We start from the raw sequence: 19,161 nt of genomic DNA on the forward strand, positions 1-19,161 counted from the left end.
GCCTTTTTGTAAGACTATCTGAATTTGGGGCGACTAACTGTGCCTTCGGTCAAAAAGTGGGCACGTGGCTTGGTCAATTCAGGGTTTTTTGGGGAATTTTCCAGTTGCGAAACGCGTTGTGGAATTTTTCTACTATGAAAGATAACAACCGTGCCATTCCGGGTGTTGATTTGTAAGCTCCACGGTTGTAACCACTTAACCATGTCATCATAAAGTAATATTTACTCTATGCAGCAGATTCATTCATCTTTCGACGTCTAAGCATCTTACATTCAATCAACAATCATCCTTTCAATAATCAAACATTCATACATTTTCATTAGTTAATTAGTTGTATAATAGTTAGTGTTATCAATAAAGTGTTAAGGGAAACATAGTTTCATTCAATAAATTACCCGAAGACCTCCATATCATAAACATTATAAATTGCATAAGATTTTGTGGACCGTTTGAATTGGCTCTTCAACGACATAATGAGAGCGATACTTTCTTGAAGTTTGTCATGAACAAATAATTTAATTAAATTTGATTATCTAAAGCTGCTTCTACAAGTACGTGTATTTTTTGACAATCTACAAAAAATTCCTGGATTTGTTATAATTCATCCCAACGAGTAGAAGTATTGAACAAAATTATGAATAGACCACGTTGGAATTGTGTGTGATCTCCACGGCGCTCCAACCCGATGGAACCTTAATATACAGACTATTAATGTTGTGTACGAAAATATAAACCATCCCTTGAGTGTATGGATGAAATAGAATATTAATTCTCCAACAACACAGACTGTAGTGCAGCAGTCTCTATTTGCCATACGTTAAATGATCATATCTTCAATTTTTGGCTAACTTTTTTCCATCACCTGATGTCTCACGTAGATATACTTTTTAATCAACTGCATCAACGAAAAATTGAACCTACCGGAGTAAGTAACATTACTGATTTTTGAACGCAGTATTATTCAAGTTCGAGATTATATTAATAACATCATTGGTGAAGTATCAGATATAATAAATCATGAGCCACCAGATGATAAACGCAATTGTCCAGGCAACAATAAATTTGATCGCCGAATTTCTGCTTTAGAGGTATATGATATTATAATAAATTGTGCAAAAGATCGATTTAATTTTAAAGAGCATCTAGTAGTTGCATCATTTTTCTTTTTGGAACACTTAATAAATTTTCTAAGCGTAAACTCACTTCCGTATTCTTTTACCCCACACTTGATAAAGAACGATTATGAAATCTACTGTCAGTTATTAACTCAAGGAATGATTGCAGAACATTAAACTACCCCTTCCAAAATTTTTAATAGCAACAATCTAGGAGACTAGATAACTATTAGAAATCGTGGTGACAACTCCCCTGAAAACATCAGAGGCCGAGAGGTGTTTTTCAACACCAAAGCGTATTAAAACGTTTCTCCGAAATAGGCAATTTTAATGACAAAGTGATTACCAAATTTGCCAACAGAAAAGAATGTGGGATAGACTTAACTTATAAAAAATTGGTAAGCTTTTTTACGTAACAACTGCAGAACACCTTTAAATGTTTATTACGAGTCACCACTGAAAAGAACAAAACTTATTAAACACCTATTAAATGTTGTCTCAAATAAAACTCATATTTTATGATTATTTATTGAACTGTAGTCACTTCTAACAACTATTATAGCTCTTAAAATGTATCCTTACAAACATTTGTATATGCATATGTGGCTTATTTTCTAATGAATATGAAGATTAAATACTATTACAAGCTATAACATTATCCCATTCAAACTGGCTATTCATATTGAAAATTATTATTGTAATGTCTTTAGTATATTTTGTTTAAAGCTTATTGCATTAAGTACTATAAAAATAAAGAGTAATACAGAAATAAAAAGCAATATATCTATATAAATATATAAAGTGGCCTTTATAAATATCAAATTTATGCACTGTACTGATATGTAGCAGTAACAGGGTGCATGTGGCGAGGAGTATGTTGCAGTCTTTGTATGTGACAGCTACGGCAAAGGAGCCGACCTTCTAATGGATAACATCTCTTATCGGGTTCGTCTGTTAATTGCATTCCGCATTCCTCGCAAACGTAGCAATCAACATGGAAATCTTTATCCATTGATACGACACGTACAGTTTCTTCGGTTCCTTCTACTGGAGTGATGCCTACAATAATTATAAGTTAGATATTAATCGACGAAATCGAAAAAAAGAACAACCTTTTCCACATGAGGAACATTTAGGAGCGAACATTCTGTGATAATCGTTTACACAATAGATTTTATTGTCCACATCAACAGTAAACGGAACACCATCTAAACACTCGTTACACACACAACAACGGAAGCAGCCTGGATGGTACGATTTTCCCATAGCTTGCAATATCTATAAAAAATATTTTATTGTATTCAGAAATACTCAAATACTGATATGTTACCATTTCCATTATTAAATGACCACAAATTGCACATTTTTCAGCAGTCTGCTGGAAGCCTGAGTACTGAAATTACAAAAAATAACATGAAATGTATTTGATTCAATAACGATTAATTAATAAGAAACAAAGTAATAAAACAAAATAATTGTTGTATATAAGAAATCATTAAAGCTTGGATACACTTTCACATGTGGATAATCATGTCATAGTCATAAACGGCTGTTATCGAAAAAATGGAATTGTCACGAGATTAGATTATTACTAGAATACCTATTTACTATTATTTCAAGAGTAGTATTAGCAAGTGTTAGCATGATGAACATTTGATATTTACTCATATTTGGAGAAAACTCACAATCATTAGCTAGGATTTATAAGCCATAGAAATATTTTGAATTTACAACTCGATTATACATAGAAAAGAGGGAATCAGTGAAGAGGACAACCAAATATCCTAATGTGTGACCTTTGGCTACTTTTTTAATAGTATTTCTAAACACAGATACTGAGCACTTTAAAATTATAGAGGTTGATGATAGTTAAATGTATTATTGTGAATGGTAATTACTTTGAAGGTAAAATTCTAAAAACTTCTAAACCTGATGATTTAAAATCATAGGCATCAAATAGACTAAAAGCTCTTCGAGATAATTAACGTAAATCGCCTTATCATTTTTAAACTTTAAAAAACAAATTATAAATTACCTACACCATTTAAAAAAATCAAGTGTTATTCTATTAATTTAAGGTACATACATCATGCTAGAGTTAGTCAGTATAGTTATCAAACAATGTAGAAAATGAACTGTTTACAAATAAAAATTAAATTTCAAATATGTCATATTTTATATAAGTGATAATTATTTGTACCAAGTCCAATACTGATATTTGTACCAATACTGACATCATTGTTTGATAACTGCAAGATAATAAATAAAATAAATAATAAAAAATGTGTACTTCATCTTCATTTGGGCTTACTAGGTAATCTTCTTCGCAATAGACCCGACCATGAACGTTGTAAAAAGCCTTCCCGCGAAGTGCTCTACCACACGAGCAACAAATAAAACAATTTGTATGGTAAAGATTGCCCATAGCTTGGCAAGCTTGACCAGCTCCTGTTACTTTTTCACCACATGTATGGCATATACCTAAAAACAAAATCAACAGTTAGAAAACTAGTTTTTGTATATTGTAAATATATCTGACTTTTATTCTATCCACTAGATATGAGTAATCTTTGTTTCTGAGGTTGAAATTATTTGTAAAAAAAAACATGAAAATCACATTGTCGTGCTTTGCAGTCCGGTCTGGTAGCTTTTCGGTCAATACATGGTACAAATTGGTGATTTGTTGACTGATTTTCCTTAAATTGCCTTTTAAATGCATTTGAGTGGTGAAAATCCCCTTTATACGAGAATAATATAAAGCTGACTGCAAATTGTTTAACTACAATATTAAACTGTGAATAGTGTGAGCAATTTTTTGACTGAAGTTTTACATTCCATAAATATGTATGCATAAACGGTATCACTTTCGTCAAAAATAGAACAAAAATACATTCAGATGAGTATATGGTCTATTGCCATATTGCCTAGACTCCGAAGCGAATTAGGGTCCAAAGAAATCGACCAGGAAGGTGTTAATTGCACTTACTATTTTTTGATAATCTCCAAAGGTATAAAACAAAAAAAAATAATTATTATAATTTTTCGAAAGACCAAACATCAAAATAAGTGAAAGAAGGTTTGGGGAAAATATTTTAGGCTTTCATAATAGATGACTTTAAAGTTGTATGTTTCTAATACCTCTTATTCAACGAAGCCGATCTATAGCGTATTTGAACATTCTAGATATAAGATAGCGTCATTTTATTACGCAACTAAAAGATGTAGAAGCTTTGAAAATAGGTACTTCAGAAGATCATTTCAGTCAAATTTTATTTTTAAGATAAATGGGAAACATGTACCGCAGGCTCATCGAAAACTGGGTGGTGTTTATGATGATGACTGTTTATTTAAGTGAAAATTTATTTTTCTCGAAATCAACCTTTGATGTAAACAAACGTATTCCATATCGAAATGTCGCTAAGGAACTAATCACAAAGCAGTTACACACACACAGTTCACATAATTAACAGTGAAAAATATAATGGATCTAATTTCATTTGTTAATATTTGCTTTTGAAACAAATGATTACGATCAATGAAAAGTGAATCACGTACGACAATAATGTGCGAAAAATATCCCAGGATTGCCATTCGAATTCCCACGAAGTCCGAAGATCACTCACAATAGATTGCAAAGGCCACATTGACATGATTTGTTTATTCTGAACTGCTTGAACCTGGTGAAACAATTTAAACGACAAAATTGATCAATCGAAAAAGTGACCTTTTCCATCACAAGAATGCCAGACCACAAACACATTTAGTGAATCAGCAAAAATTGAGAAAGATTGCATATTGATGATATTGATAAATTCCGCTGTAGAGTTCTAGCCTTGCCTTATCATTTGTTATATATTTAACTAACATTTGTTCCGTTTTCTGCAAAACAATCTTAATGCTGTAAAGCTAGCTTGTGAAAATCAATTGGTTCATTTTTTTAGTCAAAAAATCTCAGATGTTCCACAGTGATGAAATTATGGTTTTACAAGACAAGTGACAAAAGATCATCGATAAAAACAACGCGTAACGATTATTAATTAGTGTTTAAAATGTATATGAATATATTCGCTTTGAAAAATATGAAAATAATGTACAAAAGACCATATGTTGTACACAATAGAAAAAAATTACCAAAATATTCGCCTTCCTCCTCGTGTTTTTCCATTTCTTCTTCAATCTGCCTCGTCATCTCCTCGATTTTCTTTTGAGCTTCTGTAGGACCTCTAGGTTTGGGCGGAGTAACACTGTAAGGGAGCAAGTTTTTCCCGCTTATCTTCAATTTTCCACCACTGGTAATGCTTGCTAAGCTGGGTGTGGGACTAGGCACTGGAGACGGCCTTTTAGTAATTTTTTCTGGTAATGGCGGCTTTTTCACTTCCTTGCTTGGTGAAAGGCTTTTTGTTGGCGTTTGAGCAATACCAGTTGCTGGTGATCTGAAGTCACAATATATATATATATATATATATATATATATATATATATATATATATATATATATATATATAAATATGTTATCACGCGACTGTTACCGAGCCTAAGCTCAGTGATGAGAGACACGTCTGAAGATTATAGAGTTTGGTTTATGTTCAAATAGATTTAAATCCTCACTATAGTCTTGCATTTTTTTGAATTTATTCAATTAGCCAGAATCAAATTAAATAGCAAGAGAAGTAGGCAGGTTGACGTTGGATTGGTAATCGTTCCGTAGTTATTCATTCCTAGGTGTAGGTAAGCGAATTTCGGGCAAAAGTATCGCAGTAGAAGCTGTAAGGTTATAAAAAGTGCCTAGCCATAAACTATTCCAATTAGGAAACATTCAAGCTTTGAAAAACATCCCTAGTTCGTGAATACCCGGCACAAGCATCACAGTTCAGGGTGTAAGGCCACCAAAGGCGGACTGAAGTTGCTGTGAACTAACATAGCCTACTAGAATTTGGACAGAAGCTTGAAGTTCAGACTGAAGGGCCATTAAAGGGGGATTGTAGTAGCTCCGTTTCTCAGCCATAGACTATTGGGATATAGAGTCGCCAAAACTTGCGAAACCATTCCATACAGAGTAATACCATGGAAGTTTGGATACAAACAGTGCTATTCAGAAGATCAGCAAAGGTAAACAGGCGGACGAAGGTACAGGCGATACTCACAAATAATATTACAACTATAAGCACGTCGGACTAGACAACGACCACGTACTTCACTTTGGCCATTTCTTTAGGAGTGAAGTGAAACCTATGAAAATTATGTATTTGAAGACTAGGCTTATTATGTTTGAATAGATTTAAATCCTCAGATTCGTTAATAGTACTATATAGTATATGTTTTGATTAAGCTATTTTTAATTAGTGCCGTAAATAAATATGGTGTTTTAGTTGGCTATTTATTATGACGGGTTAAATAGCCGATTACTGGGTGGTTTCAAAAGACATCTGTTTCAAACATAACTGAAAGTACAATATTTTGAAAGATAATATAAGGGTGATTGTGATATGCAACAAAATGCGTTTAGTTAGATCCGATAAATGATTATCATTTTAATATTCTATATCAGCATTTTAAAATCTACAGATAAAAATTTTCAATATTTAATCAGAAAATAATAATACAAATATAACTGAAGATATGGAGTTACATTACTGATGAATCATAGAATCAAAGATAAATATTTGACGTAACATTTTAATTGTATTATCATTGGATTACATCACATCTTTAAAAAAACTTTTAATTTTAAATAGTTTTAATCGAACCCAATTGACATTATTTTTTTAAAAAAGCCACAAACACTGTGGTTTGTTGATAAAACATGAAAGGTCTCAATGTATTAATTTGATAACTAATTTAAAATAATACTTTAATATAAACTTAGTACTACCTATTAAGAAGTTCTTTCATGTATTTAAAATCTACAATTTAATGAATATAAGGTGTTCAGAAAAATATTGTCAAGAAAATATCATAAGCATATACTTATGCATTTTGACAAACATTTATTTAAATAAAAATAACTTAGTTAATTTATTAATGTTACAAATAAAATGATTAATTTAAAAATGTAGCGTACACAAAATTTAAAAAAATTTATGCTTACCTATCATAATTTTTGGCAGTTGATGTCTGGAATTGGGGATTTGTACTTAAAGTATGGGAAACATTCCCTGTCATGCAAACATAATCACTACCATTAATTTCTTCTATCATTTGTGGTGTAAACTTTTTTACTCCCCCATAAGTTGCAGAGTCATTTACATTTTTTGAAAGACCACTTTGTAACCTTGGTGGATGCATCTCTGAGTAGATCATATGCTGAGTTCCAGGAATAGTGTTTTGTTGAAATTGGAATGTTGATGGAACTTGAGGCCCTGGTTCTGCACCTGATGATTTTTGATATCTTTGAACATTTTCATACAGAGGTGGTATCTCATTTTCAGCAGACTTGCACCCTATAGGTACTTGTGGTTGGGCTTTTTTATTATAGTAAGATTGATGTCCAGGCTTGTTAGGATAATAATCTATGTTTTCATATACTGGCCCAGAATTACCTGCCATAACATCATCAGAATGTTGAGGATAATTGCTCATGGAATGAGTTGTATTTGTATTTGGAGGAACTTGAGGCTTAGCTACCTGTACATAAACATTATTTTCTTCAATATTTTTAGTTTCATTTGCTATAACCTCCACAGCCTTTGGAGTAGCATATTTTGAACTAGCAATAATATTTTGCCTTGCATATAATGCATAGTCGTTTAGAGGATGTTTCTGTTGATATGGCACTGAAGACTCGGGATTGGAAGTATTTGTAATCTTGCCGTATTTTGAACTACTAATTGTTAAATTTTCTAATTTATTCTGCAAATAAGCATTATCGTAATTTTGGCTTTGCTGTTCCATTATTAAATAAACGTCCTCACAATTTTCAACTAATTTCAATCACAAAAACATAAATTTTAACACCAACGAATCACATTACAGCGGTAAGAACTCAAAATACCATTTTAATTATCATAAATCATAATATTTTTTGTCTTATACTTAATTATTAAATTGACATTTTACTTTATTGACAAATCATAGTGGCCAACCAAAAACTAGAAGTATTTTATATGAAATAAATATATATATCATAATAAAACAAGTAAAGAAGCATTTTGTACTAATGTATTTAATGCAGATTAACATACAAATATATTGATATAAATAATAATTGCAATGAATATTTAATCATATGAAATGTATAAGTACTGAAGTTTTTTAATATAGTCACGTGACTGACAACTATCACTCTCTTCACTGTTCATTTTTAATTTCCGCTCGATAGCGGTAGTGTGTGTTTTCTTGGGATCTTAAAAATTGTGTTATTGATTACTATCACTCATATTTAGTGACCAATTTGGTGAGATTAATTTGTTTCATTGTAATATTCACATTCGGAAAATATAAATACACGTTTTACCAAATTACTAATGCGTATATGAGGTCGAATTTCTAAGGTTAAAAGCTTAAAATAAATGGCAAGCTTTATGTAACTATATAAACGATCTTTATTTAGTGTTTTGGCGCCGCATCGTGTTATGAGCTATTCTGATGCTCATATAATATAATTTTTGAAAATTGCTTATTTTTTTCTATTATATATATTGTCTTTTTAGCTGTGGGTCGCTCTGAAGATATAATGAAACCATCACAAGCCAGATACTTGTCTTTACGTCTTACAACAGTTGCTCACGTAAGTATTTGTTTTTTTATTGTCGTGTTGGTTGATTTAGCAGTTTGAAAATCTAAATATTACTGTCATTTAAATGTAATATAACTTCTAGCTAAAATTCATTATACAATATTTTTCCATTTCTACATACTTCTTCATTATTTTTGCTAAGATTATTTAAATATTATGCTCTCACAAAATTTTAATATATTAATGAACATATATAATTCATGTATGATAGATTATAGGCATATTGTTGACATTATGAATTCCTTTAGACATATCTTTCTAAAGAGATGTTTATTTTAGGACTAAATAAAATTAAGATGGATTCATTAGATGATGAACAGCTCAATGACTGTTTTAATAATTATGAAAAAACTATGTTAATATCTGATGAAAAAAATAATTCTACAAACAAATCCAAATCCAATGAAGTTAATCCAAAATCAGAACACTTGGAGATATTATTTAAGAAATTTGGACATAAATCATTCAGAGAATTACAGTGGAAAATCATTAATTCTATTTTGAGTCATAGGAAAGATAATTTAGCTGTTATGACTACAGGATATGGAAAATCATTATGCTATCAATTTCCTGCAGTTTACAGTGGATCTATTACAATTGTCATTTCACCATTAATTTCATTAATGGAAGATCAAGTTTTATATTTAAATACAGCTAATATTTCGGCGTGTCTTCTAGGAACTGCACAGAAAAATCACTCTCATACTATTAAAGAAATATTTGAAAAGAAATATCTTTTAGTATATATCACTCCAGAATTTTGTAGTGGTGAATATGGTTATGACATTTTAAAAAGTATAAATGAAAAATTAGATGTGGTTCTTATTGCTGTTGATGAAGCTCATTGTTTAAGTAGCTGGGGCCATGATTTTAGGACATCTTATAGAAAATTAGGCTTACTAAAGGACATATTCCCCAATATACCAATTTTAGCTGTAACAGCTACGGCTACAGCAAGGGTTAAATCTGATATAGTCAAGGTTCTAAGGCTGAAAAATCCTCAAATAAGTAATTCTGGTTTTGATAGACCAAATTTGTACTATGAAATAAATTTAAAAGGAGATGATGTTTTTGTTGATTTGAAACAACTAATGGTTCATACAGAAGGAAAGTGGGCGTTTAATGGGCCTACTATTATTTATTGTATCAGAAGGAAAGATACTGAAGAAATTTGTCAAATTTTGAGGAATCATCAAATAGAATGTGTTCAGTATCATGCTGGGATGTCTCTAAGCTCTCGTAAAGATGCACATGAACAATTTGTTAAAGATAAAATATCAATCGTAGTGGCTACTATTGCATTTGGTATGGGAATTGATAAACCAGATATTCGAAATGTTATTCATTATGGATGTTCTAATTCTATAGAGGGTTATTACCAAGAAGTTGGTCGTGCTGGGAGGGATGGAAACTCTTCTAAATGTGTTACATATTATGATAATCAGGATTTTCAGTTACATGAATTCCTAGCTAGGCAAAGTGGCCAACAAGGCAACAAATCAGATAAAATCACCGCCATGAAGGAGTTTCTATCGACCGTCAACTGTCGGCGACAATATATTTTGTCATATTTTGAAGAAAATTTTAGTGAAAATACAGCCACTCAAAAGAATTGCTGTGATAACTGTTTAAAACGTTATAAAAACCCAACGATTATGTATGAAGAATTAGATTTTTCAGGAAAATATAATTATACAGAGGACGCTCGGAAGTTTCTTCTAGCTGTTCAGGCTTTAAAGGAATCTTTCGGGATAGGAATGTATATTTTATTCTTAAAAGGGTCTTATAGCTCTAAAATTAATGATCACGTGAGAAATAGTCCCAATTTCGGTATTGGCAAAAATAAATCTACTGATTGGTGGAAAGCAATAGGGTATTACTTAGAAGTGAAGAAATATTTAAGGAAAATACATTCTAAAAAGGGGACATTTAATTATTGCATATTTGGAATTAGCAAAGAGGGCAATTCCTTCTTAGAAAATTCTGACGCGAAAATAATTGATTTTCCCACTGCCGAAATTACAAGAATGTTAAAGAAAAAACCCATTAAAACATCCACTTGGGTAAATAACACTGATTGTCGGACATTGAACGGTAATAAGAAGTCTTTAAAACAAGACGATCAAAAAACATTAGATCAAGACATTCCACTTAAAGAGGAAGTATTAAAAATTTACAATCTGTTACTAAATTGCAGACGAGGTTTGGCATCTTCTTTAAATATTATGCCCTATATGATCGCACCGAACACTGTTTTGATGTCTATTGCCAAAAATCTACCAAGAAACTTGAAAGAATTACAAGATTTAAAAATTGATGGGTTTACTGAGGCACAAATTTCTAAATTCGGCCCGCAGTTTCTAAAAACAGTCTGCGATAACGTCCCAAAAGAAATGAGTACTAAATCAATAAAGGAAATTTTAGAACAGCATCCCATTAACAATGTTAAGTGGGGTATATCATCAAGGACAACTTACACTCAATTCGTCAATAACAAAACTATTAGCGACATAGCCAAAGAGCGAAATTTAGCAGAAAGCACTGTAACAAATCATATATTAACTGCTATGAAATATGGTTATCCCATAAAAATATCTCAGCTAGGAGTTACAAGCAACGCCAGAAATATCATTATGCAGGCCATAAATAAACTTCATAATTCTTTAGCGTCTCCAGGAAATATATTGCTAAAGCCAGTGAAAGATATTTGTCCAAGTGAAATCACTTATGATCAGATTAAGGCTGTATGCACTTACCTAGAAATCAGAGCTCACTTGAATCGCCTAAAAATATTGTATGAGGAATTTGAAGATTTCAATTATTCTGATATATGTTTACAATCCAAAGAACCAGAACTGATGAAAGAGGAGAACAGTGATGAAATGTTATGCGCAGTTGTAGATGAATTTGAAAAACAGTTACAAGAAGATATAGAACTAGTAGATGCAAATAATCAAATAACTCAAGAGGAACGACCTGTAAAAAGAATGAAACAGGAAGACTCACTATTGGATTCGCCTCCAAGATAAACTAACTGTATTTCTATATGTCCATACGTTTATGTTATTTTTTAAGAATCTCGTTTACTATAATATTCTTTTTCTATGTTGTATTTTATTATTCATAGAAAGCTTTGTTATTTGTCTTTTCACTTTTATATTAATACAAATAAAAATATTTCTTCCCAATCAATGTTTTAATCAGTAACATCATTAAAATATAATATTGCCTTTTTCGTTGTGGTTGTAACTTACACGAATGTAGTGTAATATACACTCACAAAGTTACACCAAGTGTCTTGCATTGTTTTTATATTTAAGCAATAAAATTAAATATATTAAACATATTATACAAATAATATTAGAAATCGCTGCTAATTGCCTTAAATATAATAATTGTACTTAGCTACAATAAATAACTATATATAATATTAAGTTTTTTCAAAGCTCAAAATGAATGTTGGCCTAGGTAGGTATTTACGAACCAATCTATTCATAACTAAGTAAATAAACTTGACATTGTTTTTCATAATTAACCAAATATTTGGCAAATGTTACTACGCAGATTTAAAATTTATCGTAATGTTGATGATTCGACAAAATTTAGAGCACATAGAGCGTGTTTTAATAAACACATATTTTATCTTATAGTAATTATTTTGTTTTGATACAAGAAACTTGTTGTATTGGCGCTTAAATGTATGCTCCCAAATACTAACTAAAAATAACATGGATAAACATATTTACCTATTGGAGAGAGCACAGTGTCAGATAGTTGATATTTTAAAATAGAAACAATCCAAAATACTATTTTTAATCTAAAAAACCTTAGCGCTGATTGATTCCAAATAGATAGGATATTTTTGTAGTACTACGGTGAATATTTTTTAAATATTGTACTGAATATTCAATCGTTTCATTATATTATTTTCTAATAGAATATTATATACTGTGACGCTGTTTATCTGCAATTCCAGTTAATGATCCTTTATATTTGAATTTTAAATACATAAAGAATATACGATACTGGTTAATGCATTTATTCATTATTTTTTTTTATTTTGATAAATGTATTATAAAAACAGTTAGTTTAACAGTAACTGGTCGTATTTTTTAGTCATTAGCCATAAGATCATTAACAAAAATTAACCATATTATGACTAAAATAAGGCGGTATCAACATTTAATAAATATCATGTATGGCATAGAGTTCCGTCAGAGTTGGCTCTGAATATGCTCTTACTTAATGGAAATACACAGACTATGATAAGACTTGGTACACAATTATTTATTTTGTTGCGATAGTCGCGGGTTCATATCCTGCTGGGGCCTAAAATTTATATTTGTGGTAGTTTAATATTTGTGATTTTCCTAGGTAAGAGTGCAAAATCCGACAAAGGAAATGATCCCAGTCACGCCAGTAACCAGGCTGGGTAAGACCGGATGTCTGGGATGGTTTCTAAGTTGGTCACTCACCAGCCGGTAGACTTAATGCTGAGGACCGTGGTTCGGAGCCCACGTTAAACAGTATGTCCAGTTCAGATAAACCCTCGTTGGTAAAAGAAAACTTTAAAATATATATCAAAAATTATTTATTTAATTAAATATTAATTTAATATATTAATTATTATTTTATTATTAATCTTACTTTTAAGAACTGGATGCCGGTGTGAATTACTAAGTTTTTAATATCTTTATAATTGGTTTTCGTCTTAACATTTTTTTATTTGCTTTTTAGCATCCTTTAAAGTTTTTCAGTTTCAAGTTAAGTGTTCAGGTTTTCTTTTCATTTGATCATTTTGCTTTAACGTTATGACTTCTATGTGTTTCCTTTTATTTTCTAGTACGTTTTCACTTCGCTTTTGTTGTTACGTAACACAAGCGCTTCAAGATATTAAAAGTAAAAAGATCTGCGTTCTTCATTTTTATCAAACTGGTCTGTTTCTGTACTAGCACCAAGAATCACTGGCCATCACAGAAGGTCGAAGTCATCTAACGGTATTTTGTTGACAATTTTATACAATTATCAAAAATATCGTGTCACCTAAAATGGTTTTCGTCCGGAATACTACTAGTCTTGTAAGTTAATTTTAAAGGATTTTTTTAATTGCGAAAAATAAGTACAATGTATTTTATTAAAAGTAGTGTCTATAGAAAGAACGATCTATCTTTTGAGATGTTCCACGATTGACCCATTTTTTTGGTATCTTTATAAAAAGTAGTGTAACAAGTAATAATCAGAAGGAGCAAGGTCTGAAAAATACCGCGGATGGAGTACCACTTCTCATTTTAATGTTTCTTTAATGTTCTTAAGGTTTTTACCGATTTTGTAACGTTTTGCACTGGTTTGAGCGTTGGCACTGCTGAATAACATTGTTGTGTTTTTCCTCGCATTCTGGTCGTTTTTGCGCAGTGTTCAGCTTAAACCCATCAATTGTACTCCATAACGATTCCCATTGATGGTTTTATTAGGATTTAGCAGCTCATAGTATATCACACCAAATTGATCCCACCAAATACAGATCATTATCTTGAAGCTATGGATGTTCAGCTTTACCTTTAATGTTTCGCACTTGACCAAACGCTTCAATGTATATAGCACAAACTATAAAAGCTTTTAGATCATATCCATGTTCTAGCGATTGAAATGGTTTCTTGTGTTACTTCCAACAATTCTGCATATTCTTCTTGCGCTTTACGTAGCTCATTATCAAGTAATGCCTTCAAGTTCTCGCCTGCATTTTTTTGGTCGTTTAGAAATGCTCTTTGACTTCGTTATCAAAATCACTACTTTCAAATCGTCTAAACTAGTATTCATATACACTATAATTCATATAATCGATGCATGGATGTCATAACTTCAAGTTGCAAATGCGATTTACTTGGATACAAGTTTATAAAAACATTTTTGTTCACACGTCGTCGAAATGAGATACTGAAAAGTGAAGTCTGATCAACTCAGTCAGGCTTCAACATAAAGTTGGTTACGAATATACCCTATGCAATTTTGTAGGAATGTTCATTTGTTGTTTTAACTTTGGTTCGTTTGTTTGTTCGTTGGAATACTCACTACTATTTCATGGAAGGAATTTCCACAGGAACAGAATATACAGGGTCGACGGCAGGATCGACATGACATTAGGTTAGGTCAAGGTTATGCGGAAGTGGGATAGGAAAGGAATGAAAAAGTAAAGAGGAAATAAACGTAGTCATGTTGGTATTTTACACCATGGATCCGCATGGTACCAATCCTCTAATGTTGCCACCTTGCCAAATTCTTTAAAATTAATTTATAGACCTACTAGGATGTTCAATGAATGTCGTTCAACAAGAAATGGAAACTTCTGAAAAACAAATGAAATGAAGTCTCATTAAAAAGCTTCCATTATTTTTATACCTTCGTTTTATAATTATCATATATATAGTTTCCACACATATGTATATCTTTTGAAGCTAGTTAAATTTGATGAATGATGTGTATCTTGGAGATATTTTCTCAACAATTTTTTAATTCAGCTGGTTCAAAAAGTTACTCTAAATAAATAGAATTTGTTATTTTACCAATTTGAAGATAATACGAGAACAAAATTCATATTGCATTCCAAAAAATCTGGTGTTACAAATATGTTTTTATTTTATTGCTAGATATATCGGAAAATCAAGAATTCAGCAAGATTATTGCTGCATTGCCAAGAAAATAATGATAAAAACTGTTCTATTACTAAGAAAATTGTCTATTTATTTCGATATTTGAAATATTTCCAAAAATATTCCAGAAATACTTAGCATAATATATACAATAGCCTTTATTTTCTATCAGTTGTTTTGTCTTTAGCATTTTTTAAAAAGTTAAATTTGTATGTATTAGACTAAGATAACTAAACATTTCTTTTAGACACTAAATTATTTAAATTTTCAAAAACAGCGGTATTATAATTCTTTCAAAACAATTAGGTTGTAAAAAGCCTATTAAAGCAACTTTATCTTTTTCAGAATGTACATGTAACGAAAAGTAACGCTGATAAGTTGGTTTTTCCTGCCGCTTTTCTTTTAGCCAGCTTGGGAGTAGGAGTCTCGTCATTTAGCTTAAAACAAATGCTGACCAGTAGAAAACGGGCCTAAACAATGAAACTATAGTAACATGGAATTATGAGCGAAACTGCAACTTTTAGATAGACTGTTTATTGTTAGTTAACCAAATTGTAACGTAAACTTAAGGAAATCGTTCTACTTTATGTTTCGTCATACCCAGCACTCGCGCAAGCTGTTTTTATTTTTTTAGAAAATTGTTATCCCCAAGAATTAGATTATTAAATGGATTTTCTTTTAAAATTATGTCGTTTTATTTAATCGCATAGAAAATATACCACTTAGTATAAATATTAAATAATATTTTTTGTAGTATATAATAATAATAAATTATACCTTAAGAGGGAAATAATTTAGATGATAATAAAAACTAAAAAAAATAATTTAAAAATGTATTATTTAAGTTGTAAGTAAATTTACTCGAAAATATTCTTAAAAATGCCTAAACTAGTAATATAAAAATTATATGAAATAAATGTATTAAAAAATAATGTGTAATGAAGGAAATTCTATAATACTAATGATAATGAATACCAATATACCATACTATTGAATTGAAAATTGGTATTAAATTATATGTATTTTCAATTTTTATAAAAAATACTTCAATTCTGAGAAAAAATTTGAAATATAAATAAAGTTACTTTTCAGTTTCAATTATTTCCACTCAAGTTGTAACTTTCAGAGCAAAAAAGATAAAAATGGGAATTCTAAAGTAATTTACCCTCTTGAGTGGTATACAGTAGTTTCGAGCTATGAGGATAGCAGGTGATGTATACCGCACTTTTCATAACAAAAACCTCATAATGGCAGTTTTCTTAAACTCCTTAATCACTAGGGCCTTTAATAAAGTGTAGCATTACGCTCTAATTTTCCAGGAATTAAAGTTTGGTATACCCGGTAATTTTGTAAACCTGGTACCTTCATACTTGGAAAACCGATAATTCGAAGTCAAAATCGGTTATTATTTTTGAGTGGGGAGTTCCATGGGGTTTCTCATTCGCCCTGGTATTGTTTAATATCTGCATGGCTGATAAGCATAAAGTTGAAATATTTTGTATGACGTTGGCTTCTTTATGCACCCACGATAATCTAAACAGCTACTCTTCAAACACCAAGAACAGCTAATAGTATTAAATATCAAGTTTTGGAAGCTGCAAATTAACCTACAAAAAACACTACGGATAATTGTCCACCGCAGCGTTCTCTTATTGGCACCAATGTACTGATAAAAACTGTACTGTAAAAAAGTGGCCTGTGAGTACCTTGGATCTCATTTCGACCACGTTCTAAGATAGTTAAATCAAATCTAGCAAGATACTGCGAAGGTCAAGGTTAACTAAACTGCCAGTCTCAATTAAAATCCTTATATATCAATCTGTATGGTTCGCAAATATGGTCGCATTTCCTGAAAAAGATAGAAAAAATTAAATAAGAGATATTGCGAGTGTCCATGCATGGCATGTCAGAAACAATCAAATACATACAGAAACAGGGGCGCCATTGGTTTCTGAGGTTACAATGATTGAATAGTTCTCAATGTCTTGCACAATTTACAACATTATATTGATTAGTAATCTTCATTTTTTCATGAGTTGAAGTTTGCGACCAATCCATTGGGTTTCTTAGTTCAAGTTTCCAGTTTCAAAAGTCACTTAATTCATTTAAGTAGGCTATCAGAGATATCAGTCAACTAGCCAAGTTTAAATTAAAAATAAACTGTGCAGTAGTGTGTGTCAAAAAGATATACTTTTTAAGATGCTGTTCAATGATATAATAGGTTTAATTTTTTTTAATCTCTTAAAACTTACAATGGAGATACAATATAACTATACTGACACGTAGAAAGAAGATCGTTTTAGTAAGTGCTGTACAAACTTAAATCTAATTCGTATTCTAAAGTCTAGACGATGAGTCGCAACACTTTATTCTGGAACCTTCGAAGGATAGCTATGTTAGATTTGCTAGTAGTACCCCACAGTTCAATACTATAGGTTCAAGTGGGCCTAAGTATTGATTTATACAGCAAAATCTTGTTATCTAAGGATAATTTTGATCTATGCCTTATCACTCAATACATTTAGTTTAGTTTAAGCCCAAACTGTTTGTGTTTTGTCACTATATGTTTTTTCCATGTTAAACGTCTATCAAGATGCATTCACAGATATTTAACACTGTCTGCTTGCAGGATTTCATAATTATTCATTTTTACTGGCGGACAAGTTCTTACAAGTTTCTACAAAAAGCGAATGCCACAAAGGTAGATTTTGTCTCATTTGTATTGATGTGCCATGCTTTCAACTACAATTTGACTTTGTTTAGATACAGCCGCTAATAGGAGGTTTCTTGTGGCTGATATTGTAGTGTTTCTTGAGGTTAGTAGGTCCGCTGTATACAATATATATTACAATGGATTAAGGACACTGCCCTGCTTAACACCTGATTATACTGGATATAGATCAGTGTATTCGTCATCCTATTTCACAATAAAATGCCTGTCTGCTGGGTATGATTTCAGTAGTTGAAAGTGCATGTGAGGTAAAAACTTGATTGGCATTGTGTGCATATTAGGTTGAGTCTGACTGTTGGTTACTACGTGTGCCTATGATAAATGAGGATGTAGTATTGGTGCATAAGAGGAATCAGTGTCTTTTTTCTCTAAGTGTTGAATAAAGTTTTGTTGCAACGCTTTATCGACTAGGCATCCCCTAAAATTTACACGATGGTCACCGTTACAGTTGATGCATTTTACTTTATCGTCACGTGTTTTGCGCGTACAATCGTTGGTCGCATGCCCTCCTGCGAATTTCACACATCGATACAACTTGTAACTTCGTGGCCTTGTTCAGCAGCCCCAGCTTTTTCATTGTGTTTGAGTATGTGGCGTCATGTAGTCCATATGAAGAATTTAAATGTTTTTTCGGACTTTGGTTTAAAAGTATAGTATTGCGTATTTCTGTTATCAATTTCCTTTATTAACACATTGACATTTTCAGGATCAAACATTTCAATCTTCATGGTTTCAAAGCTGGTTGTTTTTATTATGTAATTATTTGATATTGTCTTGAGCAAGTCATACAGATGTTTAATAATACCTACCCTGTATATTGTTACTGGAGGTGGCCTGGAAATTGTTTTTGACGGGTTTCCTTTTTTGTTCTGGGTTTCTTCTGTCTCTTCTGCCAGGGCACTGAAGCTGTTGTTTGTTTCGATGGATTTTTGC

General features: G+C 31.3%; 2 protein-coding genes across 5 annotated transcripts; one reads left to right on the top strand and one right to left on the bottom strand.

Moving 5' to 3' along the window:
- Positions 1-1,624: 1,624 nt before the first annotated feature.
- jub (LIM domain-containing protein jub) lies at positions 1,625-8,188 on the bottom strand. 4 transcript variants are annotated; one of them, XM_076413849.1, is made up of 7 exons: positions 8,027-8,177; positions 7,204-7,964; positions 5,247-5,548; positions 3,427-3,596; positions 2,446-2,508; positions 2,228-2,393; positions 1,625-2,174 (listed from the first exon to the last, which is right to left on the bottom strand). In XM_076413849.1, exons 2-7 carry the CDS (start codon positions 7,692-7,694, stop codon positions 1,939-1,941), a joined length of 1,428 nt encoding a protein of 475 aa, XP_076269964.1. In that variant the 5' UTR covers positions 7,695-7,964; positions 8,027-8,177; the 3' UTR covers positions 1,625-1,938. The 4 variants fall into 4 exon arrangements, with proteins under 4 accessions (XP_076269964.1, XP_076269963.1, XP_076269961.1 ...); XM_076413848.1 differs by having other exon boundaries at positions 3,406-3,596; XM_076413846.1 differs by having other exon boundaries at positions 7,204-8,188.
- A 189-nt stretch (positions 8,189-8,377) lies between these two features.
- Positions 8,378-12,043, top strand: LOC143202362 (bifunctional 3'-5' exonuclease/ATP-dependent helicase WRN). The gene is made up of 3 exons (XM_076413836.1): positions 8,378-8,508; positions 8,765-8,841; positions 9,130-12,043. Exon 3 carries the CDS (start codon positions 9,147-9,149, stop codon positions 11,877-11,879), a length of 2,733 nt encoding a protein of 910 aa, XP_076269951.1. The 5' UTR covers positions 8,378-8,508; positions 8,765-8,841; positions 9,130-9,146; the 3' UTR covers positions 11,880-12,043.
- The last annotated feature ends 7,118 nt before the right edge of the window (positions 12,044-19,161 follow it).

This window comes from Rhynchophorus ferrugineus, unplaced genomic scaffold (genome assembly GCF_030347505.1).
Source record: "Rhynchophorus ferrugineus isolate W39M unplaced genomic scaffold, kcgeb_rfMv2 rfM9, whole genome shotgun sequence".
NCBI classification, from domain to species: Eukaryota; Metazoa; Arthropoda; class Insecta; order Coleoptera; family Curculionidae; genus Rhynchophorus; species Rhynchophorus ferrugineus.

Excerpts from the sequence above, each read along its gene's own strand:
- jub (XM_076413845.1), bottom strand. The coding sequence starts at position 8,006 with ATGGAACAGCAAAGCCAAAATTACGATAATGCTTATTTGCAGAATAAA. Across the intron at positions 3,597-5,246 it reads GGAGGAAGGCGAATATTTTG|GTATATGCCATACATGTGGT; the intron begins GTAATTTTTTTC and ends TTTTGTTTTTAG. Across the intron at positions 2,175-2,227 it reads ATGTTCCTCATGTGGAAAAG|GCATCACTCCAGTAGAAGGA; the intron begins GTTGTTCTTTTT and ends TAATTATTGTAG.
- LOC143202362 (XM_076413836.1), top strand. The coding sequence starts at position 9,147 with ATGGATTCATTAGATGATGAACAGCTCAATGACTGTTTTAATAATTAT.